The 25,490-nt window shown below is 43.4% G+C and overlaps 1 protein-coding gene across 2 annotated transcripts; it reads left to right on the top strand.

The window, feature by feature from the left end:
- The first annotated feature begins 832 nt into the window (after positions 1-832).
- STON1 (stonin 1) lies at positions 833-25,490 on the top strand. Of its 2 annotated transcripts, none has more exons than XR_011048431.1 (4): positions 833-886; positions 12,540-14,532; positions 19,067-19,271; positions 19,434-19,482. XR_011048431.1 is itself a non-coding variant. In XM_068403797.1 (4 exons), exons 2-4 carry the CDS (start codon positions 12,588-12,590, stop codon positions 24,328-24,330), a joined length of 2,223 nt encoding a protein of 740 aa, XP_068259898.1. In that variant the 5' UTR covers positions 833-886; positions 12,540-12,587; the 3' UTR covers positions 24,331-25,490. The 2 variants fall into 2 exon arrangements, 1 of the variants encoding a protein (XP_068259898.1); XM_068403797.1 differs by lacking the exons at positions 19,067-19,271; positions 19,434-19,482 and adding exons at positions 23,674-23,876; positions 24,256-25,490.

The raw sequence follows: 25,490 nt of genomic DNA, 5'->3' as shown, positions 1-25,490 counted from the left end.
TACCCATAAACTTTTTTCCCAGGGGATGACTCTTATCTTCTTTAAAGTGCAGGTACTTTTTTTTTTTCTTTTTTGTCTTTGAGGTGTCCCTTTCCTGGGGCATGAACATTTGGACACCAGGAAATCCTTGGCCCTTTATTTGAGGGCAAGCCCTTAGAATCATACAAGCATAGAATGTTTTGGGTTGGAAGGGACCTTAAAGATCATCTAGTTCCAACCCCCTGCCATGGGCAGGGACACCTTTCACTGGACCAGGTTGCTCAGAGCCCCATCCAACCTGGCATTGAACACTGCCAGGGAGGGGGCATCCACAGCTTCTCTGGGCAACCTGTTCCAGTGTCTCACCACCCTCACAGTAAAGAATTTCTTCCTGATATCTAATCTAAATCTACCCTCTTCCAGTTTAAAACCATTCCCGCTCGTCCTGTTACTACTTGCCCTTGTAAAAAGTCCCTCTCCCGCTTTCCTGGAGGCCCCCTCGGGTACTGCAAGGCTGCTCTAAGGTCTCCCCGGAGCCTTCTTTTCTCCCGGCCGAAGAGCCCCAACTCTCTCAGCCTGTCTTCAGAGGAGAGGTGAACACTTCCTCAAAGGACAACGCTTCCTCTTCCCGGGAAGTGCCGGGAAGTGTCGCCCTTTGAGCTCTGTGGCCATCAAAGACATTGTCTGTCCCCACTCTTCCCCATCTCCATTTCCTACCCTCTTTCCGCCTTCTCACAGCGGGATGCTCCCTCCATGCTCCCCTGGGAGGGGTCCGGGGCGGGGAGGCCCCCGGGGTGGCCCCGCCGCCCCGCCCCGCCCCCGCCCCCCGCCGGGCCGGTGCCTGCTGCTGCCGCCTCTCCCGGCGGCGGGCGGTCCCCCATGGCGGCGCCGAGACGGTGACCGGCGGGTAAGGAGAGGGCCCGGGGCGGGCAGGGAGCGGGGCAGGGATCGGCCGGCTCTGCCCGCGGGGAGCGGGGCGGTGGAGCGGGCCCCGGGCGCGGAGGGGGCTCCGTCGGAAGCGGGATTTTCCCGGTAGTGGAGGCGTAGGCAGGAGTCCGGGCTCGGAACGGGCCGGTGGATGGGGCGGCTTTGTTTGGGTGTAAGAACGGGATTTAAATAAAAAATATTTGGCTCTTTTTTTATTTTTTTCTTTTCCTTTTTCTCTTATTTTTTTTTCTTTTCTTTTTTTCCTTTTCCTTTTTCTTTTTCTTTTTTCCTTTTTTCTTTTTCCGTTTTCCTTTTTCTTTTCCTTTCTTTCTTTTCCTTTTTCTTTCTTTTCCGTTTTCTTTCTTTTCCTTTTTTCCTTTTTCCTTTTTTTCCTTTTTTTTTTTCTTTCCCTTTTTTTTTTAAATTTTAAAGTAGAAGTGGTGAAAAGGGGATGACTTTGCATACGATACCCAGAGCTTTGAACCACTGCAGAAATCAGTGGGATTCGGGAGACAGTCATCCCGCAAGATCGAGTTCCCATGACTTTTGCCTTGTTAGGGAGGAGACCGAGGGTGAGCGAGAAGTTTTTTTTTTATTTAATACTTGAAGTGAAATGAATTCCTGGAGCCTTTCTCATATTTTCTAGTGGTTCAGCTGATGATGTTAAACTATGCCTGCAGGCTCACGGCGTTTGCAATCCTTACTGCAGAAATCCCTCCCGCACATACAGTGGGGCGCAGGGTTTTGGGAAAACAACCGGAGCGGATGCAGAAGGATGTGCCTCATGGGGCTGAAGTGATTAGGCTGCCCTTACCATGTGTACCCTTAGTGCAAACTCTAGAGGTGGTATTTCAAGCATACTGTAGGCGAGAAAGAATCTCAAAAGTTTTCACTTTCTGGTTTTAAATAAGTACTCACTGAGGGGGTGACTTTCAGAAAGTGGGTTTTTTTTTAAAAAAAAGATGTAGGTGTTCTGATACTTCTGGCAAATAAGAGCACTTCTGGAATGTGCTAGGAAAACTGCTGACTAGGATAGTTTGTAGGAGCCCAGCAAAAGTTAAGTTACAAAAGTCTACACTTGCCTTCCCCAATAGGGATGTGTTTTCTCTGAGTTGGAGCGCACTAGAAACCCGCACTGATTTCTCTGCAAACAGGACTTGGCTTTTTTTGGGAGAGTGCTAACGACGGCCTGGGGAGGAGCGAACAGAAGTTTTGGAGCCTGAGGCTTTTAAATATGAACTATTCATTTTGCTGTTAACTCACTTTTCCCTATCTGGAGGCTGAGACTCTTCTACGTCTGTAAGAGAAGAGGGGAAAAAGATACCTGAAGACAAGACACTGAGTTGCCTGGTTTAGTGCACTGAAAGCACGCCTGCAGCTAGGAAATGAGAAAAGATGAGCTGCTTTCCTGACTACATGTATGAGCAGAAGAGAGCTTAGCACTGCACTCTGTAACTAGTTGTAGTGGAACACAGAAGTAGTTTGTACAACAGAGAGCGTGGCTGGAGATTATACTTAACTGATGCTGGAGTTGTAAATCACACCACTGGGAAATTCTGCCCCCAGGCACATACGAAGTCCTTGTTTCCTGCTGAGGTTTGATTATTCTCCCTCTACACAGACAAAGAATGTTATTTTCTATGGCTTTAAAAAATACTGGGATTTGTAAGCTTAATGGCCCAGCTTTTTTATATGGCTGCCCAAATCCAGATCTCTAAATAGCAAATTAAGGTGAACTTCTAAGTTTTCCTGTGTGTGAATGTTAACACCAACACGAAACGCAACCAATTACATGAATAGCGATGCACTAGCATAGACAGTGTTTTACCTCATGTTTTGGTAAACAAGATTCCTCTAGTCCACTGCTCTTTTTCTTATGTTTTTGGTAGGTATAAATACAAGCTGAAGTCTTTTGCCTCAGAAAGCCAGGCTGCCCACACATCTGTCTTAAAAAAGCTTTTGGAGAGGAACCCAAATGAGGCTTTTTTGGGTGACTGCGTTATGAATTATACTTTCTGACGTAACTGTCATCAGTTGCTATTAAAAATACCTCTATCCAAATAAACAAAGAAGGATTCAGTTGTGACCCTCCTTCTCGTTAGCGCTGGTATTCTTATAAGGCTTGAAGGCAGGGAGAAGGGCAGTATGCCACAGTGGAGGAGCGAGTTGATCTGTCAGAAAGTGTTACTAGTAGCTGTCAGGCAGGACTGTTCAGGTTAGAAGAGCTCTGCAAATCTTACCTACGTCGTGTGTTAGTCTCCGGGAAGGTACCAGTGCTTGTTTACTGGGCACTGAAGCGTGAGATAGTTTTAAATGTGGATTTAAAAACTGACTCTGAACCAAAAATAAAATAAAATAAAAAAGGAGAGTATTATGTTGTTCAGTGAATATGCTAAATATAGTATTTCCATTAGCTTCCCCGCTTTTTATTACTCACTGCCGAGATTAGTGGGCAAGAGTTTTTGAAGTGTACATTTGCAACATGCGTTCTTCATGGCATTTCATCCATCGCTTCCCTTGGACACTGCAAACACTAGCTGAGGACCAGGTTTAAATTTGTTTCTGACCATGACCAGTTTAATATTTTTATTTGATCTATGTGCCAAAGCATTCAGGCCTTTTTTTTTTTTTTTTTTATTTTTAATCCAGAGGTCTGCTTAATCCTGACAAAAAAGGCTGTTGATTTTACAGAAGTGGAACAGCCACCCGTAACTGCATTTCTGCTGCTTGGTGGCATATTATAAATCTCTGCCTCTGTTCAGGAGGAGGGGAGAGAGAGGGATTTGGGATGTTAAACTCCTTGCCAGAGCCCTCTGCAGCACTGCCGTGACCAGAGTACTTTTGTGGGATGTTTGTGCATTCCTAATAATAACATGTTTCCTAAACACCATTAAAAATTTCTTCAGTAGATGCAGTAACTTTCCATTAACTTAGTGACTTGCAGAAGTACTGTAAATAAAAATAGATTTGTTTTCCTGCCTCTTCCAGGCCAGAGCACTATGCTGAGGGCTTGTTGTTTTTTTTTTTTTTAATTAAAAAAAAACCCAACAAATCTTCTGAACAGTAAAATGTCGGCTAGTGTCAATAAACAGTTTACATGAGACTCTTGTGCAACTGTCCATTGGCTCTCCCAAATCTGCCTACGGAGCATAAGTTATGCAGTCACTATGGTGATGCTGAAGAGGAGCACGATTCAGAGAGGATAAAGCAGGACTGGCTGAGTAAGCTGAACGGGAGTGGGAACAGAAGCACCTTTCAGGGGCGCACGGGTGCTGCTCCCTGCAGCTCAACAGCCGAGCAGCCCCTGCCTCTTCCCCATCCATCTGCTAATTGGGGGGTTTCATTTGTAGAAGGAAGAAAGGCCCCGTGGAGAGGTGTGCTGCAGACACGAGAGACAAATGCACATGCACACTGAAGTGAATTAAAAATTATTTATGTATCTCGTCTAACCAGATAATAGGAAGAAATGAAGTGCAACAGCACAGAGTAGTCAATCAAAAGCCAATCTCCAGCTACAAAACATTTAAGCAATTCCTATGCTGTTTGCTGTGACTTAGCCAGTATGCAGACACGTTACAAAACACATGAATCAATGAATGCAACAGCACAGAGAAGTCCATCAAAAGCCAATCTCCAGCTGCAAAACATTTAAGGATCACAAACTTGCAACAAGCACTTTCTAACGTTTAAAAAAAAAAAAGTTTTCCCAATCCACAGCTACATGTAACTGTTTTGTTTCAAGAAGGTGCAATAACATCTTGTATCACACCTTGCAATCACATCTTGCACCCAAGTGATGTGTCTTAGAAGGCTCTGTGATATCCAGGAAGGAAGAGAATAAAAACAATGAGTAGTTAATATTGATTTGATCTGGATTTTTATTCTTCTAGGAAAAGAGAGTTTTCTTCTGTTAAAGATGTTCAGTACAACACAGAGAACCATTTTGTGGTTCTTAGGGTTTAATCGTGTTCTCATTCGAGTTAGTAAAAATGCTTGTACTGTCTTTGATAGCAGATTGTGTCCTCTTGAGGTTTTTCCTGACCATCCCCTGTTTGGCAGCAAATGGGGCACGAGAGTGGGTGCACCCCCTCCTGCCTTCTCAGTTACCAACCAGGAGCCCAAAGGTGCACAGAAACACGTGCTACCAGACATACGTTTCTTAGACCTGGCACAGTCTGTCACCTTCCAAGATAGGCAGTCCGCCCTGTGAACAGGAAGATGCTGGGCATTTGAGATAGGCTGAATCTCTTCTGGAGGAGCTGGCTGAGAAGCTAGAACTGATGGACGCGAGAAAGATGCTTAGACTTGTGTCGAGTACTGGAGTTTGCCATTCTTGTGGTTAGACCTGATGATATACCAGAGATAAGTGCCTTTTGTTGTCACTTCTGTTACATTTTTAAAAAAAACATAACAGGCTGTAAGTGTACCTGTGTCTGGTACCACCATAATTGTCCAGAGTTGGTGTGATACAAGATGTGATTGCACCTTCTTGAAACAAAACAGTTACACGTAGCTGTGGATTGTGAAGACTTTTTTTTTTTTTTTTTAACGTTAGAAAGTGCTCTTTGCAAGCCTGTGATCCTTAAATGTTTTGTAGCTGGATATTGGCTTTTGATGGACTTCTCTGTGCTGTTGCATTAATTGATTCATGTGTTTAGTAATGCATCTGCATACTGGCTAAGTCACAGCAAACAGCACAGGAATTGCTGCAAGTAACTTTATAGTTCCTTTCAGGTGAGCGAGGTGGCCTTAGGGTAAGAGGACTACTCTTGTTTTTTGCAGCTCAGTGCTTGGCCACGTGCATGGATGGAGAGACTCTTGAGTAACTTCCAAGAGTTGCTTCAGGTCTCCATTCTGGTGTCTTTCCCAATGACACTTAAATTAGTGTTCTATATGTTTATTTTATCCCATTCTGAAAGTTACATTCGTGATAATAAACTCTGCAAAAAAGCCTGGAGAGGAGTGCTGGTGCAGATCCCAGGTGACCGTGTTGCAATGATTTATGAAAGTCTCTCACTTCCTGTAGAAAGCATCTTTGGCACGTCCCCGTAAAATCCTATGGGTGCTTCCAGTAAAACGTTGTCGCTAGGCTTTCCCACCTGGATTTCTGTTCCCAACTAAGAAAATACTGAAGGAGCAAGCTGGACTGAGTCACTCACAATGGCCTGACCGCTGGAGCAGGGCGAGGGAGGGTGTGGGAATCGGGGCTTACGGTACATGGGGAGATGGGTTGAAGCTGATCATATTACACACAAGACTGGTCATGCATGCTGTTTTGTTGTCTTTTTGAGGCAGCTTTGAAATGACCTCACATCTGAGTGTTAGGGAAGGTCTCCTCAAATGGATCTAGACATGAAAAGGAGTTTATTTACAGTGCGTAGCAGCTGAGGTTTGGGTGATTATTGCATGGCAAAGATGGGAATTGTTTTGAACAGCCATGCTAAATTTTCATATAAACTGGAAGGTCCTCACTGTCTAACCTCCTCCTGTTGTGAGCAAGAAGAGCAGCTCCTTCTTTGGGGAAGACCCACTTCAACAACAGCCCAGCAGGCTAGAATAGTTATCAGAACTGTGAATCTGGCAGCACTGCTGCTTTTATTTTCTTTTGAGGCCTTTCTGTAGGTTTTCCCTCCTGTGTGAATCTCGTATCTGCTGCAGCTTTTAAAGCATGAGATGTGACTCTGAGAGGCAGAGGAGCAGGCGTTTCTTCAGGCCTCCTTCGTCAGGCGCCTCTGCGTAGCATCCCTCCCAGGCGCTGGATGCCCTCCGGGCACGCAGAGAGCGTTGGTGCTGTAGCCATCAGTACTTACCCTTGTGGTGGTGAGTCCCCAATGTCCAAACTGTGTGCCACCATCCTCTCTAGGGGCTGTTTTAGCCTCTGACGTATCCTTTTCCCTAGCAAGGAAAGGTAGTGTTGTCTCCACTTGGGAATGTACTGTGTCATGTTGCGTTGATGCCCCTAAAAATGTTAATTTTTTGATCCACTGCCAACCACCTTATTTGTAAACTCCCCTTTGACTCAAAGCAGAAACAAGTAACAGCGAGAGGCATTTGCATGAGTTACACCTGCCTTTCCTCTGGGGACGTGCGTGCTGTCAAAAGCTGAAAGCTTTAATTCCTCCAGCTCTCGGGGCCAAGAGCAAGAAATTCCAAATTAAACAGATTAGCTGTGAGCTCCGAACTTCTCCCAGCTGTGCCTATGCCCCAGAGAGTGAGCAATGTAAATACAAGGTCACGTTACACTTTGAAGTTGGTGCATATTTTTGACTATTACACCAGTTCCTTATTTTCTAAAAGTAATGAAATGAGTAATGCAGTGGGAGACTTAATCCATGCATATATCCCAAATACAAGCATAAGCCAAGAAATTCCTGTTTCCCGTTAGTTGTGCCTTTTGTGTATGTTTATTTCAGAGGTATGGGTTGGAGAACTACTCTTTTTTTGGTCTAGGAGACATCGAGCAGAGTTAAATAAAAGCGCAGCCATATGTAGTCTCAAAAAGAAATTTGAGGCAAATCAACATAAATTAAGCAGTAGTTTACGTGGAAGGTATTCTCCAAGTTTTTTGCGTAGTTAAGTAATAAACAAAACGGTGATACAAAGAATATGGCTGTAAAATACAGAGATAAATCTGCTGTATTTTACTCAGATATCACAAGGACTTACAATCGTTTAGGGTATTTTATATACCATATGTGCTTTATTGCTTAAACTGCAGAGAATTTGTACTTTCCTGAGAGACTATTACACTTTATGGCAAAATGCTTGAAGAATTGTCTACATATTTATACAAGAAACGGTAACAACTCATGTGGTATCGTTATGGGACAGCTTCACCACAGCGTGTGCACAGCATGCAGAGCTTTGCGTTAAATTTCTATATAGCCTACGTGCAACGGATGACGTTGTTCCTGGAAATATGATTGATGTGTAGTAGTGTATGGGGTCCATAGTTGTTCTGGAAGGGTGGAAATATAACAACCAGGTGTGGTCCACAAACGGAGTAGCTTGTGCGAAGAGCTCAGCTGATTTTGAAGGGATTATTTAACTGTTTTGTCACACTGTGTGTTGGTAAATCTGCTTTTTTTGAGCTTGAAACAATCCGTGAGGTTGATATTTGCCCAATAAGACCCACCATGGAAGTGGCACACATAACACACATACTTGATTGTTACAAAGGGAATTTATTTAGAAGTTGTATAGTTTAATAGTTTTGAAGCCATGATGGCCTTTGGAGCTAGAGGCAATAAGGAATGTATTTATAAAATTATGCTTTGCTGTGTATTTTGGAATGTGAGTACTGTCTATTAAACATTGCATTTACTTGCCTTATGCTTTGCGGAAGGGAGGTGTTGCCCTGCCATTCCCCATTCGCTGACCCCATGCTTCTCCAATATTTAAAAAAAGGACCTTTGTGTTTAAATCTGCAGGGATGTGCGTGAGGGTTTTAACTGGTGCCAAACATTAGGGATGACCCTGGGAGTGAGATGCTCTGGAGGTTCACTCGTGGACTGTGCTGGATCGGATGCTGCTTTGTCCCGGCCATGAAGGAGGAGATGCAAGGCCACTCCATCAGGGTGGTGGGGGACATTGCTGGATGACAAGTCAGCAGCCTCAGCTAGCTGAGAAACAAGCCATATCTGCATTCAAAGTACCAAAGTCAACACCTTGAGTTGCACCTTGGAGCGACTAGGAAGTGGTTATTGCTGTTTCACTGTAGGAAGAGATAATGGTATCCCCCAGCAAGGCACAAAAGTTGAGCAGTATTTTTGCTGCAGATTTGATCTGGGATTTTCAGAGCAACAAAGGACCCAGTAATAGCTACAGCCTATAAAATCTCTCAATAATAGGATAGGATTTCTCTTCCTTACACCCTCGAGGTATTAAAATGAAGAAATTAAGCCGCAAATACCGTTCATTAAATGCTGAGGGGCTGAGTTAATCTGATAAACGGGAAGATTGTTTTCAGGCAGAAGAGGATGAATTGAGATGAGTCGCAGCTTTTGGGTTCACTGGAATTGATGCAGTTAGGATCAACTCTTATTTCAGCCTGCTTTTTTGTTTGCAGTTTCAATATTCTAAAAATGGTATTTCCTGTCACACATCTGAAGAAGATACCACATGTGCTTGTAATTTCAATGTTATGGGCTGTATAGCATATGTGGTAATAGAGATCAATAGCATCTTGTATCATTTTCCACTTCCCCAAAATGTTTGGGTTACGTTTATGTGGGTCCCATGGGAGCTTTTTGGAGTCAAAACACATCTATCCTGAAGCCTGAGTTTACTGCCATTTCGAGGAAGAACATCATAATTCTTAAGGAGGAACTTGGAGCACTTTTTAGATCAAAAGAGAACTTGAGAGACAATATTAATTTATGGTGTTGTGCAGATGTAAAAGCATTAGAGAACAAGCTACATAAAGTATCATAAGACTGTAAATATGGGGTTTTTTATTTTAAATATTAGATGAATGGTGCTGCCCATAACACATGAGAGGGTGCATTTCCTTTTATTAGCACAATATTATAAAAACAGCTTTTAAAGATTCACTTGGATTTTTTTCCTCCATTCCTAGTAGTTGGTTTTGGGCATTAGTGAGCAGTAGTAGGGGAACTGCTATCTATTTCAACACTTACTTCTTGCACATGTGTTTTTGTTAACATCAGTATATTTTGTTTTTGAAAAACACATTTCTGGAAAAGCAAGGAAAGGTGAAAGCTTCAGCCTCTGACAAGTATGTGAAGGGTGTTGTAACTACAGATGAGAGCTCCATCTGCCAAAGGGGTTTGCTTCATAGACATTTATTGACTGAAGTTAAATATTTGGCAGGTGAATTTCAAACATCTTTTTGTTTTGTAACAGGAAAAAGACCTGCCGAATAATCTGTAACATCACGTTTTAAAAAGTGGATAGCAACAGACGTTGGGGAAAAAAAAAATCAACATCTGGAAATAATAAAGGATGGTGAAAAACTTCAATTCTAATGAGAAAGGGAAACTGGCTGCAGAGTGTGTTCTTTATTGTAAACAACATTTGTATTTACTTACATTCCCATTTCTGTTTTCTTTTTCACTCGCACATCTCGGTGTTTTGTGATCTGCCCCTTCGGCGTGGCTGCGGCCGTACCAATAGCTGTGCCTCGTCAGGCTGCTGGACTCCCCGTCATTTCCACTGAGCATCACGCCGTACCCCGGCATCGTCCCCGGAGCCCCCCTGGAGGGAAAGGCTTTCTGTCCCCTCGCTCCGCGTGGTTTTCTCTCTTGCTGGCAGTCACTTATCTCTTGTAAATGCTGGAGGAGTTTTTAAGGGCAGCCTTTGAGGCTGCTTCCTAATGCTGTCTATTTACCGGCACGCCTCGCGGTCCTGGCTCTTACAGAAGAAAGCCACACTCTGAGCTGGCATCGCATAAGCTGTCGTTAACAAACGAGGCTTGTTAAGACGAAGCAAGGTCTGAAAACTTTGAAACTTCCCGATCTAGAAATAATCAATATAAACTGCTGAAGGAGCAGTGCCGGCAACCAGAGGGAAAGGAGGAGAAGGGTGTGGAATGGGAGGAAAAAGTGATGACCAAGTCAGAGACCAAATAGCTGTGATTTTTCTTTCCATTGCTACACTTTGTTTTGATGGAGTGACTGTGTGGGTGAAGGCCACACTGGTAGTTGTGTGTGTCTGAGCTATGACAGTCATTTGTAACTTGTTTGCTCATTTTGTCTCTCTCTCTCCCCATAAGTGGAGAGGAGAGTGCTTCTAAAATAACTAGCATAGTGCAAATATTTTTACTGAACAAAAGGGTCGAGAGTTCAAAAAATAATGAAGGACCAGAGCTGTCCTCTATTGCAAGCTCTTGTTTGCTCGGCCGCAGAGTGAGCAGGCCATGCCATGGTTTATGGTACTTTCTTAATGGCTACAAACTGGCCAAGAAATAATGGGGAAACAGTAAAAATAATGACTTGTAGCATTAAGATTTCACTCAGCTGAACTTTGGCATCTCTAGAAACAAACTGTTCTCTAAACGCTACAGATAAAGAATGGCTTTTGTGATTACGTGATTATATGCTGTAGTGCCGTGCAATTAATAAACGGCCTAACTATGTCTGCCATTGCATGAAGGGGAACAGCTTTAAGTCATCGTTATCTAACCTTAATTAACAGAGTAACATATGTGCAGGTGGTTTTCTCCATATGAGCTCTGCCTTCCTTGTGCTTTCAGGCAAACGTGAATATGTTCTGACATAACAAGAATAACTTTTTATCAAATGAATGATGCTTATATGTGCCCTGTGGTGCTTCATTGTGCACAATTCCTCCTCAGTCATTGGCAATTTATTGCTCACTTCTTCATCAGTCAGGGGCAGTGGGGAGAAAAAACTTTGGGGACAACATACCCTGCATGAGGATACAGTGAGCATTTACATTTCAGTGCATGATTTAAACCCATGAAGGCAAGATTAATTATTTACTGGTTGCAGTCCTGCTCTGAGGACATCTAGCTGAGTCCTTTACCAAAGATACTGTGTTTGATGAAGTGTAGTTTATTAATTGGTTTAAAGACCTGTACTTTTTCCAGGCCGCCAGCCAATTCCATGCTTAGCAGATGCGTACGTTGTTACTTGGCCTTGACTTGTGTTTCACCAGCATTTTATCTCCGGTGGATGCTTGTAGTTTATCCTTCAACAGGGATGTATCCTTAGGGCTAACTTTCTTGTTTATAAGTCTAATGCTTTTCCACTCTCCCCCGCAAAGTGTCCAGTCTCTAAGAGCGTAAAGCAGGGTTGAAGGAACTGATGTGAAGCGATTCCTGCCCAGGTCTGGAAAGTGTCTGGGACCAAACTGTGCATTCTGCTTCTGGCAGGAGGCACCTCAGATAGCAGCATGGAACAGGTGATGAGTTGCAGGCCAGTTCTGGTGACCACAACCACTGGTGGCTCCCCACTGCCTCTCGCCTGGGGATGCTCATGCAGTTGCCTTGTCGCCTGTGCCCATTGCAGGAGGGGAGTGTCTGCCTTGGAGCGAGTTCACGAACTGGCTGCTTATTGCACATGTTATCTTGGTGGGCTGGTTTTGCCCTGATGGCTGTAGTATGTGTACCTTTGCCATCAGCACTGAGTTACTACAGCTTTTCAACAAAAAAAAAATAATCCCCTCTCACCCTCACAGTTTTGTTCTTGGAAACAGCTGCACCATTCTTAGTAAAACAGTTTTGTTTAATGGGGAGAAGGAGGAGAAACCTCATCTGAAGCAGAGGCCTTCAGGTGAGGAGAATCTCTGCCCATATTACTAGCTACACATAAGCTGTGTAGTAGAAAGTATTATGCAAGCGGTCCTGTACAGCTGTGGGACTTTATGCTCTCTCTGATCTAGAGGCCGTATACTGCAGATGCTCTGAACAGCCCACAGAGCTTAGATCTCCCTTAGATCCCCAACCCGGGAAAGCAGCGGGGATTCATGGGCAGTTTATCTGTTTCTACACGGCTGTCTCAGATTTTACATGTAAAACACAAAGTACACAGGGTTTGTGAACTGCATGCACATTTCAAGCTTCGTCTGGTTTCAATATTATAAGGGTTGGGTTTCTTTGTTTTGTCTTTCAAGAGAATTTATTTCCGCTCATGTTTGTTGTTTCTTCGTAGATGGTTTGTGGGTGATGTGTGTGCAGTGCCTCAAGTTTCTCCTACAAGATGTGTTCCACAAATCCAGCAAATTGGGTCACCTTCGATGATGAGCCGCTCTTCCAGTCGCCTCAGAAATCAGTTGATAATCAGAGCAGTTGTAAAGCAAATGGCCTTAAACTCAATCTCTCTAGTGTCCATGAGTCTTCAAGTAGGTCATCTTCTACAGGCAGCACTCCACTCTCATCTCCTGTAGTTGACTTTTACCTGAGTCCTGGACCCCCCAGTAACTCTCCACTTACTACACCTACCAGAGACTACCCAGGAAGTCCGTGCATCCCAAAGCCTGGGATTCACATCCTTTATCCCATCCCTGAATGGCCATCAAATGTTAACCTTCTTCCATCACCCATGATTTCCTCATCCCTAACCTCGCAGAAACCAAGCAACCTTTCTTTGAACACCTTGCCTAATGACCATCCAGTAAAAACTTCGGTCTCCAAATCAACAGATGAAGGAAGCCCTAATCTGCCAGGAAGCTGTGAGGAGTTAGGAGAGTTGTCGTCGACACTGGGGTGCTTCCCGTACTTGCAGAGCGACTGTGCTTTTTCCAGTCCCTTTTGGAAGGAAGGATGCTTGCTCGGCACATCACCAGCTAATGTTAGCACACACAGGAAGGACAAAGCCCTCGACAGGAGCATCTGTCATCTTAAAGACAAAGAAACTTGCCACGACCAGAAAAGCCTTAACCAGGGCTCCTTCAGCTACATCTGTGAGAAGCTTGAACACCTGCAAGCAGATAGCTGCGACGCTGCAGGAAGACCACCCGTCTCCAGCGCTCACGCATGGCACAAGCTCTCCCCTGCCATCCCACGCAGCCTCTTCAGAAGCCAGAAAGCGGATGGGTGGCCGTTCATGCTGAGGATTCCTGAAAAGAAGAACATGATGTCATCTCGGCAATGGGGCCCTATTTACCTCAGTGTCCTCCCTGGAGGTGTACTGCAGATGTATTATGAAAAGGGCCTGGAGAAACCTTTCAAGGAATTCCAGCTGCAGCCACACTGTAAGCTGTCTGAACCCAAATTAGAGAGCTATAACGTCTCAGGAAAAATCCATACCGTGAAGATTGAGTGTGTGTCTTACACAGAGAAAAGGAGGTATCATCCCAAAGTAGAAGTGATCCATGAGCCAGAAGTTGAGCAGATGTTAAAGCTGGGCACCACAGATTATAACAACTTCACTGATTTCCTCGTAACGATCGAGGAAGAGCTTATGAAGCTTCCTACCGTTTCTAGACAAAAAAGGAATTATGAAGAGCAAGAAATTACTCTAGAAATAGTGGATAACTTTTGGGGAAAAGTCACTAAGGCAGACGGAAAACTTGTAGAAAGTGCCGTCATCACGCACATTTACTGCTTGTGTTTTGTGAACGGAAGTGCAGACTGCTTTCTAACCCTGAATGACCTGGAGCTTCAGAAGAGAGATGAGCGTTACTTTGAGAAGGAGGAGGAGAAGAAATGGATCGATATTCTTGATTGCCATTTCCATAACTGTGTCAAAGCGCAGGAATTCGAGCAATCGCGAATTATTAAGTTTACGCCCCCGGATGCCTATAGACTGGAACTGATGCGTTTCAGGACACGGTATAATGGGCAAGACCTTCCCTTTTCTGTGAAGGCTACAGTAGTGGTTCAGGGGGCATATGTTGAACTTCAGGCTTTTATAAACATGTCTTCAACTGCTGTGATCCCAGCACGTTTACCCTCTGTGAAATACTGTGAAAACGTTATGATACACTTTCCTGTTCCCACGCAGTGGGTCAAAGCACTTTGGACCATGAACCTCCAAAGGCAGAAGTCCCTAAAAGCAAAAATGAATAGGAGAGCGTGCCTTGGCTCTTTACATGAGCTTGAATCTGATCCCGTAATACAAGTCTCAGTTGGAACAGCAAAATACGAGAGTGCCTACAGGGCTGTTGTGTGGAAGATAGACAGGCTTCCAGATAAAAACTCAAGTAAATAATTTGCTCTATTAAATGATGGGCTTGGATGCATGTCTTCACTGTTTTTATGCTTGTGTGCCTCCATCAGCTTCCGTAGTTTGGGTTTTCATCTGTGCGGTGGTATTGGTAGAAGCTGGAGTAACCTTTTGGGAAAAGAGAATATAGCCTTTTTTTTTTTTTTTTTTAAGCAAATTTTCTTACCTTACTCAATGGAGGCAGATGTATTATTGTCAGTAATTGTAAGAGTGCGGTATCGTGGAAGTGGATCTCATCGTTCTGAGTAAACCTCAAATCCACAGTAAGAAAGAGGGAAGGGTTTATGCTTTGCCTATACCAACTGGGCAATGGTGGGATGGGAAGCAAATGCTGGTAGGTGAAATGATATGCCCACCCAGTATCATGCAGTTAGTAGAACAGGTGGTATTGGAACTGTTGTGTCTTGGCTTTCTAGCGTCATCTAAGAAATGGTAGGTATGAAACAGAACTAGAAGGTATTGTGGTCAAACTTTCTGTAGCAAGTTGAGTGTGCTTTTGCAAAGGCTGTTATCTATTACCTCCTTTATGGGTTTGTGTATTTAGATTGTACGTTCATGGCAGTAACTGCACTGACAAAAAAATGCGTCCCATTCTTCCTTCTCTCTGCTGGTGGTACCTCACTAAAAACTTGCAGCAATAAAACCAGCTGAGTTTATAGTCATGCACATGGGAGTTGTTAACTTCCCACTAAGTGAAATAGTTACTTTACCTTAATTTAATGGAGAAAATATGATTTTTTGGGGGGGAAAGCAAATTTAAGTACATGGTTTTAAAATTTCAGGTTTTAGTCATGTTACTATATTAATAGCCCTATATAGTACTTTTCTAAAGGCATAAAAATTCTTGAGAAATATATTATTCTGCTTCAAGTTCTGTGGAGTGAAGGCACTTGATGTTTTCCTTGGATATGCATTATGTGTATCTGAGGCTTTGGGGACCTGTGTAAGACAAGATTTGCCTAAAATATCTGTAAAATCTGTACTTTTAAGAAGGGGGTAAGTGGTAACAAACGGATTGGGTTAGTCTTGTAGTATCATAACTGTCTGGACTACCTACCTCTTTAAAATGTCCAGAAAAGATTTAATCTTCTTAAGTCCTGATGTCAAGTATGCTAGTACTAAGTTGACATGTCCACTCACTAGCTCTGACAGCTAGATGTGTGTGCAGGTGAGAGTTCTCATTCAAAAGTATTAAAAAAAGAGTAAAGGCAAAAAAATTCCTGAGGATATTTTTTTTTCCCTCATTTTTAACTAATTGTAAGTTATATTTAATCTAACCTGTTGTTTAGGTAATTGTGACTTGTGGTTTTTTTTTTTTCCAGTTTGATATTTGATATTTGAATTCTGATTGATATTTTAGTGACAGAAGTAACAGATTGACAGAAAAACTGAGGCAGGAGCAAATGAAAAGGGAATATTATCCTGAGCCTATATATGAACTAGATTGCTTTTGGTATTAAAACAGCATTTGAAAGCATCCGACATCAACATGCCAATGCGGCAGTTGTGAGAGTATGAATTATTGCATGGCTACTGGCAGACTAGGGCTAGTATTTTTACTAATGATGCTTCATGGAAATACTGGCCCCTTCTGTGTGCAGACTGGGTCCTGCTTAGGAGATGAGGTCTCTCAAACCTTGAGCAATTTTGCCTTCTGATTTCTATTGACGCGCACTGCGGAAGGAACAGCACAAACGCTGCTGTGGTCAGATTCAGAAATGACACTGTGTTAATGCCATCTCTTTTTTCCCCTTCTTTTGCTTTGGGAGAAGCTGTGGTCGGCTTGGACGTGTGGCTAATGCCATATGGTTCCTCCTTGAATTGGCTGAGCCCTCCCTTTTGCACGCTGCTTGTTACCTGGGTATCTCATGCTCTGCTCTGAGAGAATGCTGGTGGCTGCCAAGCAATGGGCAATGGGAGAGTGGAGGAGACGCAGCATCGACAGACGGACTAACACAAGGCAGGGAGCCAAGCCAGAATTAATGGTGGGGGGAGAGAAACGAGAGAGAGAGGGAAGATAAGGGGAGGCAGTAAGGGAGGGGTTGGGGAGACTGGAAAATGGACAAGGAGGGCAGAGGAGTTCATGGAGAGATGTGGGAGAACCAGTGGGCAGAAGAAGATCCTTCAGGTCTTCAAAATCTGTAGATATGTGTGTCCTGCACTCTGGGCTTCAAGGATTTGCACTGTGCTGCTGTGGCTCATTTGTTTTCTCAAGGCTTACAGGACTGAGTGTTTGGGTAGCTTTTAATATTCTTTGCTATTTAATGTAGGTTTGCTTCTTCAAAATCAAGTCAGCAATTTAGTCAGGCAATTTTAAAGATTATAAGTCTTCCAAAGTCTTTAATTCCCTGCAGTTCATTCACTTTAAGATTTGATGTGCACAATTAACTTCAGATTTATGTTATTTGAAAGTACGAACCCTTTTTTTTTGTGGCATTCTACAGCTTTACATTATTTTCTACCAGTAGCTTAAACTTTTGACATTTGAATAATTCCTCTGGCTGAGATCTGCAAAATCATTTGTATCCCTGAAATGTTCATGCATTTGAAAAAACATTTTGGTCTAATACTGCCCGGTCAAATTTTAAACCTCTCTATCAAGTTTTCTGTACGCAGTTAAAAGAGTTTAAAAATAGAGTTGTCCCAAGGCATGCCAAAAATCTGGAGGCAGTCAAAGTAATAGAAATATGTAAACTTTCATAATACGTTTGCTGCAGGGAGAAAAATATGCCGAGGGTTTTGCTTTCAAAAAGCCTTTGTCCAAGGCTTCTTAAACAAAAGAAAAAAAAGAAAGAGAAAAGGAAAGGTTGCCTACAGTTATATTGTGACTCCATTTATAGACATTGAAATATGTCAGTATCCACTGGGTTCTACTAAAGTGCTTCCTTGGAAGAGCGCTGGCCAAGCGAAGTCTATGTGAGCTGTGAGATATCCCAGATTTTTAAAAGCTGCCTATGCTTATTCCGATATATAAATGGAGAGTTAGGAGCCAGAGTGTTAACATTATTTAAAAAAAAAAAAGGTGAAAAAGCTGACTTTGAAGGGTTGATCCAATGAAATTTCTGCAAATTGCGTCTACATTTGTGAAATCGGGGCATCATATAAGGAAAAGTAGAACATTTGATGATTTCAGGATGGTACTGGGGCCAGGCTTTGCACTGGAGAAGCTGTGTGCACCTGTGTCACCCAGGGAGCTGGGGACAGACTAGACTTCAAAACACCGTGTTTTAATCTCTTGCTGTGTAAATTTGTGTCCTGCAGTGTTTCCTGCTAGGACACCTCCATCCTTGGGCCATTGTGTAAAGCAACAGTTCTTCAGCTGATTATTTCTCCTTTTCTTCTGCGTCGTGGAGCCACACCGAGGGAGCAGTGATTAAGGAACACAGAGAAATGGAGCCAGGGGAGCTTGTGGCTGCTGGCAGCTTTTAGCATCTGAGCAGGGACTCAAGTGTGGGAGGTGATGTGGCTCCCAGCAACCTTTAGGTGCTGTTTTTTTTTGTTTTCTAAACTGCCTAGGTGGAAACTCCAAGCCATGACTTTGTCAGGTGGGTTCCATCCCTGCCCAGCCACCTCCTCCTGCCACCAGCACCATTGCAAACCACTCCTTGGCGGTGGTACCTTCCCACTCCCCTCTTTCCCGTGCATTTCTCCCAGAAGGCTGGATAAAAGCACCCATTTAGACATAGCTGCAGGAGTTGCTAACTTCTAACAATCTGTTCTTAGTAACTGTTGATGTATTCTTGTTCAAAATAAAACTTTTAGAACTGGACCTATTTTGGCAAAAATAGAATTACTACTTAACTAAAATAACCAGCACTTTTTTTTTGGCCTAAATTGCTTGGCTTCATGAGCCTTTCTCAGATCAAGGTTGCTTGAATGCTACTCATACAGGTGAATAAGGGATAAATAGTGTGAGTAAATGCAGCAAAGTTAGATTATTAATTATTTGTGAAGTGGTATATGAATGCTAAATGACAGTTTGAATCTAGTTTCACAGTTTTACTGATTTGTTTGTTTTGGCTTTTTTGTTGTTATTCTTCAGCAAAAGAGAGCAAGAATTTGGAACATTTTTAGAAAATAAGAGCCAAGTTTTCAGATGTAAAACAGGAAAGACTTAGGTCTCTGAATTCACAAAAGTTTTAACAAGTTGCCTAGACACCTGAACCCCAGGGCTTCTGGCTCCTAAGTTAGCTAGTAAAAGCTCAGTTAGCTCCCCAAATTATCTGGTTGCCTTTCAGGAGTGACTCGATTCCATCAGGCCAGATGGTCATGTTTCCATGATGCCTGATGGGCCCCATTTTGGATAGCTGGGTTCGCATCTGAATATGTTGTCTTAGCTTCCACTGGGCAACTGTACAGGCTTACACCATGCCTGCTTCATCCAACTTGTCTTTCTACACCATTACCTTTTCTCTTTTCTGGCTGACATCTTGCTTATTCAGCATTACAGGTTTGGCTGTTTTTTTGCAAAAGGATCTTGTACATGCAGCTTCTCTTTCTTCTAACTCCAGTGTAATACAATGCCTGGGAAACAATAGTTTCATGGAGCAGAGATGACAAGGACTGGCCAGTTTTAAGTGAAAACTAAGGCAATGCTCACCGTCTTCCAAAGTGTTGGTTGATCGCTTTGTTGTCTGACAGCTGATGGGAGGAAGTTGCTCCACACTTCTACCACAGCCCAGCAGTGGGCAGAGGAACTTCTCTGCAAGTCAAGTGGTGAGTACCTCCTTCTGACATTGATGTTGCTACAGCAGACAGATGGGCTGGGGGGAACCCTGCGTTTTGGGAGTAGGCAAAAGGGTCCAGTGGAGGCTGCTCCAGAGGACCCAGGGCAGTAGCCTTACCCAGATCGCAAAACTGTCATCTCTGCCTTTGCAGGTTACCACCTGGGAAAAAGAAAGGACCCCAGAAATCAGCAGTTTGCAACACCAAGACCACCTCATGGGTGTGGGTTAGCTGGAATATAAGCCCAGGGATTTCTTTAAAGTGCTATATGGAACTGAACCACAACTGCGCATGTCTAACACAGGAGCTTTTAGCAGCAGGCCAAGAGGAATGGCCCATTTATGCCTGGATTCAAGTGGACATCTACCATCTGACATTTACTATACCTGTCCAGGAAAATTCCAAGCAGTGGTTATTTCTGGATTCCTTTTCTCAGAAGACAAAATAATTTTCCAGACAATTCCCATTGCTACTTGTTTCTCCATAGGCCTCCCTCCCACAACAGGAAGACGCTGAATTTGATCTCCAAAAGCCTTTAGATCTACACCCTTCCCTACTACCACAAATGGACTCCAAACAAGATGCTACTGCTCTTGGACAAACCGTTTTTCCTCAGATCCTTGGTCAACCATAGCCCCAGAGGCAGAGCGCGCTACTTGCCTGGCCAGGGCATGATGTGACATCTTGGTGTTGCAACTGCTGCTACGAAGGACCCTTCACTTGTGGCTGGCATGCAGTCTGTGCATCCCAACCCATCGAACAGCACAATGACCAGGTCAAGTAAGTGTGCTGCCAGGCTGCATCCCAGCACCACCACTGGAGAGTGGAGCAGGTCCTGGGAGCCAAGAGAAGCACAGCTTGGGTAGGTTGTGGTCCACAGATGGGATGACATCTCACAGTTCAGCTGTGGAATGGGGTGCTGCTTCTGATCTTCTTCACTATTGATGTTGCTGTTGCCACAGCTGTTGCTGGGACAATGGCAGATTCAAGCATGGAGAGGCCCACCCCAACAGGGCACTTGTTCCACCATGTCCAGGCAGTCTGGAAGAGGGACCATGGACCAAGAGAGTGTTAGTGCAGGAGAAAAGGGCCTGGACACAGCAAGAGATGACCAGCAGCAGATTGTGGACAAGGCCCACATCACAGAGGTATACAGATCTGCCTGTCACTGTGTACATGAGTGATGAAGCGCCATCTCCTCCTCACACTTGTTTGGTCCTCCTCCAACGTCCTTCTCAGACTTTGTTCCCTCCTCTATTTCAATAATAAAGTCCCTAATGTTATAGTTTTACCTGTCTCTGTGTATTGTATTATTGTCCTAAGACTTCCGCCACATGCTGCATGCCCCTGGCATTGCACACCTAAGACCTTTACGAGCTTGCAAGCTGGGTATCTTTGTGCTTTAGTGCCTTGAAGGACCCTGTCGTGTAGTGTGCTCCGAGGTGTAACATCTCGCACACGTCGGTAGCACTGATTTAGCACAAATCGTGGTCAGTGCCTCCTACTCCACCCCCATACCAGCCTTGCCATATAGATGCATGGGTGACTCTGAGCCCGATTCATGCGGAAATGAACTAAGCAGTGGGCTTTTACGTAAAAAGGAGGTGACAGTATTGCTGCTTTTGGTCATGGGCCATGGTTTGGGTGGTGGTTGTCATTTTTTTAACTGTGTGTGTTGTAAAGCATTGTGCCTTGACTGGTGCGGCAGGTAGGTTGCAAAGTCTGCAAGGAGGGGTGAGGTTTTTCCGTCTGATCTCTCCAGCCTGTACTGCTCAGTTAGGTTTCCTTCCCTCTGTGCTGGCTTTGGTGATGGCCATTGCTGGGCACCTGCTTCTCCCTACTAACCCTAAAGGTGCTGTTGTACTGGACATATTTAGGGGAGCTTCATTCCCAAAACTCAGGACCTACACATTTTTCACTGCAGTGATCCCTACCAGTCCCTTTTATGGATCTGCCCTTGCATTTATGAGTGCAAGTTGTATTACCTCTTCCTACAACTTCTGTAACAAGTTCCTTATGAGCATGTATTAGAGCTGTGCTTTTGTATAAAGAAGCAGCTAGTCCCATTTGGGGAATGGTTGCTGGCTGTCCATTGTGGTATGTGTTTCTTTAAAGATGCCTGAGAGACTTCACGGCCAGTGGCTGATACTCTTCCATGGTGCAGGACTCTAGTTGGTGTGTATAGAGCATTATTTTCTGAAATCCAGTTCAGGTTTTCTTTGAACATTACTAGTAGTTATGTAAAAAAGCAGCATTTAGGATAAGGATCGAATAGGATGTACTGCTGGAAGCAAGCCTGCAGGGGATGCTTGTAAATCATCCTCTTAGAGAGTCCAGATTGTGAAGGAATGCACTTGTCCAGTGACATGCCCCTTGTCCAAAGTGGTGGCTGGAAATGCTGCTGTGTTTCTGTGTGTGTGCCTTTGGGGTCAACCAAACAGAGAGGAACACTGGCAGTCACCAAACAGCTTTTTAAGCTACTGATTATTGTTCTTGTTATTAAACATGGAAAAAAGAAGGAGGGAGGAAAATAGTTGGAGACCTCCCCTATCTGAAGTTTAGGGGCTGATAATCCAAAGGACACTTCCTATTCCTTTCTCCCCTTCCCTCACTTTTTTTTCCAGGCAGTCAGGTTTTAACCGTGCTGTTGAGTGTAACAGCAAGGAAGAGGGAGGGAATTATTAATTATATTATTTATATAATTAGCCAAAAGGAAAACAAAATGTTAAATGTTTTAGTGAGTATGATTAAGACAAGCATGAATTTCATGCTCTTTAAGCCTTGATTTTTGGGGACCCACTGACTGTATGCCAGACTTGGAATGAATTCTGGAGGATGGTTTGTTGAATTAGACTTTGTTCTGGTGAAGTGGGAGACACGTGTGTTTGATAGAACTCTGCCCATCAAACTGCTCAAATATAAATTATCTCCTGAAATCAGACCTGTCTCAGGCAGGCTGTGAGGCAGGTTGCAGGGAAAACCTGCAGCATAGACCAGAGGACGCACCCAGCCCAAGGCTCCCAGGAGCAACGGAGATGCAGCTTTTTTTATTTATTTTTGCCTTATGAAATGCCTGTGAGCCTGGGGATGTGAAGTGTTATAGCGATTTTTCCCATGGGATGGATAAAGTGTGTGTTAACTCCATCTTCAGTATTTCCTTCGTTCCCATATGAAATGGATTCCTGCCACTGGAGAAAGTGAGTGCATAAAGAATGGGACATTTTTGCATGAACTTTGAGGTGCTGTTCAGTATGATGGATGAAAAACCAAATATACACTGCCAGGCTTGCCTTTGCAAAATACGGCCAATGCTTTCTCTGCTTTTTTTCTGCCTGCAGCCAAATGGTAGATAGTTGTCTATACTGATACTTAAAATCCTGGAGAAGAGGAGAAACGCAGAATTACTACCTTTTTGCCCTGGAGAATTTGGAGAGGCAGTTGCGATATAAAGGAGTCTTTTCATTATATTATATTATACTGCTTTCATGCACACAGTGAGCCTGCTGACCTCGGTTTCTTTGGAAAGCAGGCTTTTCACTCTGGTGTTCCTGTGTGCCAGGAGGAGAAACGCTTTCCCGTACCATTGCCACATATAAAAAATGCTAAAGCAAGTGATCCGTAGGATCTAAGGCTGGATTAAAGTAATTTAGAATACTATGCATGACATGAGCAGTCCTTCATGACTCTGCTTTATAACATGACAGTTACTTTAGTAATACTTTTTTTTTGGAAGAAATGGGGTATGTTCTTTTTCCCATAACAAACCAAGCTAGAAAGGAAGTCCAGGTAGCCCTTATCCTGGCAGCTGGGATGTACCTTGTTTGAGCAGCACTCTGAGCTGTGCCTTTATCTTCCTGCTGTAGACATACTGTAATAAATGATGTTACACAAGATAGCTGTAGTACTTGAAATAAACACTCCAGTAAAATTCCTACAGCAGAGAGCTCTGGAAAGGGTGGTGGTTGGACACAGGGAGGCGTCTCTGCCTTGGCTAAGCTGGGGTCTTCCAATTTTTATTTTCATACAAGGGTAAGAAATATATTTTTAAGTAAAAACTGAGATTCTTCCCCAATAGTCTGAATTTTGCAACCAGTTCCTCAGTTTGTAATACTCTTCTCTTAATCAGAAGCTGGGAGGATCTGGTACATCTTGTGCAAATTTAATTTGTAAAACTGCAATGATTGTGAAAAGTGTGCTGAAGCAGAGGAAAAATAAGTAAGGGGTCACCTTATGCCCAAGTAGTAAAAGATTATAGATAGAATAGTCTTGTATCATAAGAACTGCTCTGCATTAACAAAAGATAGAGCTGTGCTCTCTTGCTAGCAGATTAAGCTGGCACTGTAAACAAAGAAAAGATACAAATTGATGGTGTTTGGTTTTTTTCTTTTCCAAGGTTCAGATCATCCACACAGCCTGTCTTACAAACTGGAACTCGGATCAGACCAGGAAATCCCATCTGACTGGTATCCATTTGCTACTGTCCAGTTTGTCGTTCATGATACCTGTGCCTCAGGAACAGAAGTCAAGTCACTGGGCATAGAGAGCGATCTGCAGCCCCAGAAACACGTGGTTCAGAAAGCTTTTTACAATTGCCAGGTATTTTCAGGGCTATGTTTTCAGCCTTATCCTCCTCTTCTTCCTCCCCACTCCCCCGTACAGTATTTGCAAGGCGAATGTGCTTTGTATTCTGAACATACCTTGCATGCACTTGTGGTAATGACTTTGAGCAAAAGAATCATTAAAAAATAATTCCTTGTCTGATCAAAGATGATGCTGAAAAGCAGAACTGCAAATGCAGCATTGTTTTTCCTCAGTTGAGCTATTTTTGGGAGTAGTGGTTTTGAAATCTGTTTGGTCTGGAAATGTTTTGATTCTGTGTCAAAGCTTTTATTTGTGCTGTTGCTGCAGTTCACACTTTCAATGCCCAATTTTTTGCTAATTCTACTTTTTTTTTTGTTTTGTTTTCTAACTACAGGTTGAAATTGAAAGGAAGTGGATTAGGCTTGATGGAGAAGATACAGCTAAGGCTGGCAACTGCCTAATGCAGTGAAAGAGGACAGGAGGCACCATGACAGGATATTAGTAGGAATGAATTTACATAGGAAATTCTATTGTTAGAAGGAGCGCAGTGACCTAGTTAAGGATAAACGCAGTCATTGAATTTTTCTTCTTTTTTAAATGCTTTTGGGTTTGATTCTGGAAATCAGTACTGGTTTGACTGGCCTGCGTTCAAGTAAACTTCCTGTCGTGGGAATACTGGTATGAGTAAGGTCTCCTTGTAAAGAGTTGCAGGATGTGAGCACTTAATTGACTGGTCATAATATATTATTTTCTTGTTGCGCATCTATGACTTGGGAATGATCTCATACTCCATATTGAAACCTAATGGCACTACTCAAAGAGTTCATGTCACTTGGACATATAATATTCAGCAATAAAAATTGCCAGAGCACTTATGTGCAGACCAGCATCTGTGTAAGGTCCAGCAGGAGCAATTACATTTTTTAGTGGTGTTTGAAAACCGAAGAAGTCCCCCATGTTTCTGCTCCCCTTGATATATGTGAACAGAACAGGTCATAATATTATTCTTGACAAGAGCCTCAATTAATGAGTTGGAAACTGGGTGATTTCATTGGTTAAATGGGAAAAGTTCTTCATTTTTCCGTGGCTGCAAGCGTTTCCTCTCTAGCACTTTATAGGTTCACTCAAAGTAATCTCTTGGGCAAAAAACCATATGGCAGACGTGACTGAAATTTCTGTGCCAGCATTAGACAAATCTTTTTCACTACTGCAGCAAGGGAGACAAGGAGGGGGATCCTCAGCAAATGTAAATCAGTCCAGGCCCATTTCATTTGGTGAAGCTTTGAGAATTTACACCAGCGGAAGGTTTTCCCCACAAACCAAAGGATTTTCTCCACAAATGGCTGGTTGCTACTGTTTGCTCTGGGTCTCCTTTAGGATGCGAGTTCCAGATGTTGGTTTGGAAATTGCAGGAGCTGTTGCTTTGAGTAACTTATAAGACAGTCTTTCCATGCATGGGAAAGGAGATGTTTTCATGCTACTGGCTCTAAAGGTGTTTTGTGTGGGGAAACAATGCAGGAACTGACTATTGCAAGAGAAGTGAAGTTGTGACACTTCAGCAGGCAGCTTGAGCTACTAACCCTGTATCAATGTGTTAACTGTGTTTTGAACAAATTATTGGCAGTTAGG

Source organism: Nyctibius grandis, chromosome 1 (assembly GCF_013368605.1).
Source record: "Nyctibius grandis isolate bNycGra1 chromosome 1, bNycGra1.pri, whole genome shotgun sequence".
Lineage (NCBI taxonomy): Eukaryota > Metazoa > Chordata > Aves > Nyctibiiformes > Nyctibiidae > Nyctibius > Nyctibius grandis.
The sequence above is the reverse complement of the archived record's forward strand: the minus strand, read 5'-3'. Positions and strand labels throughout refer to the sequence as shown.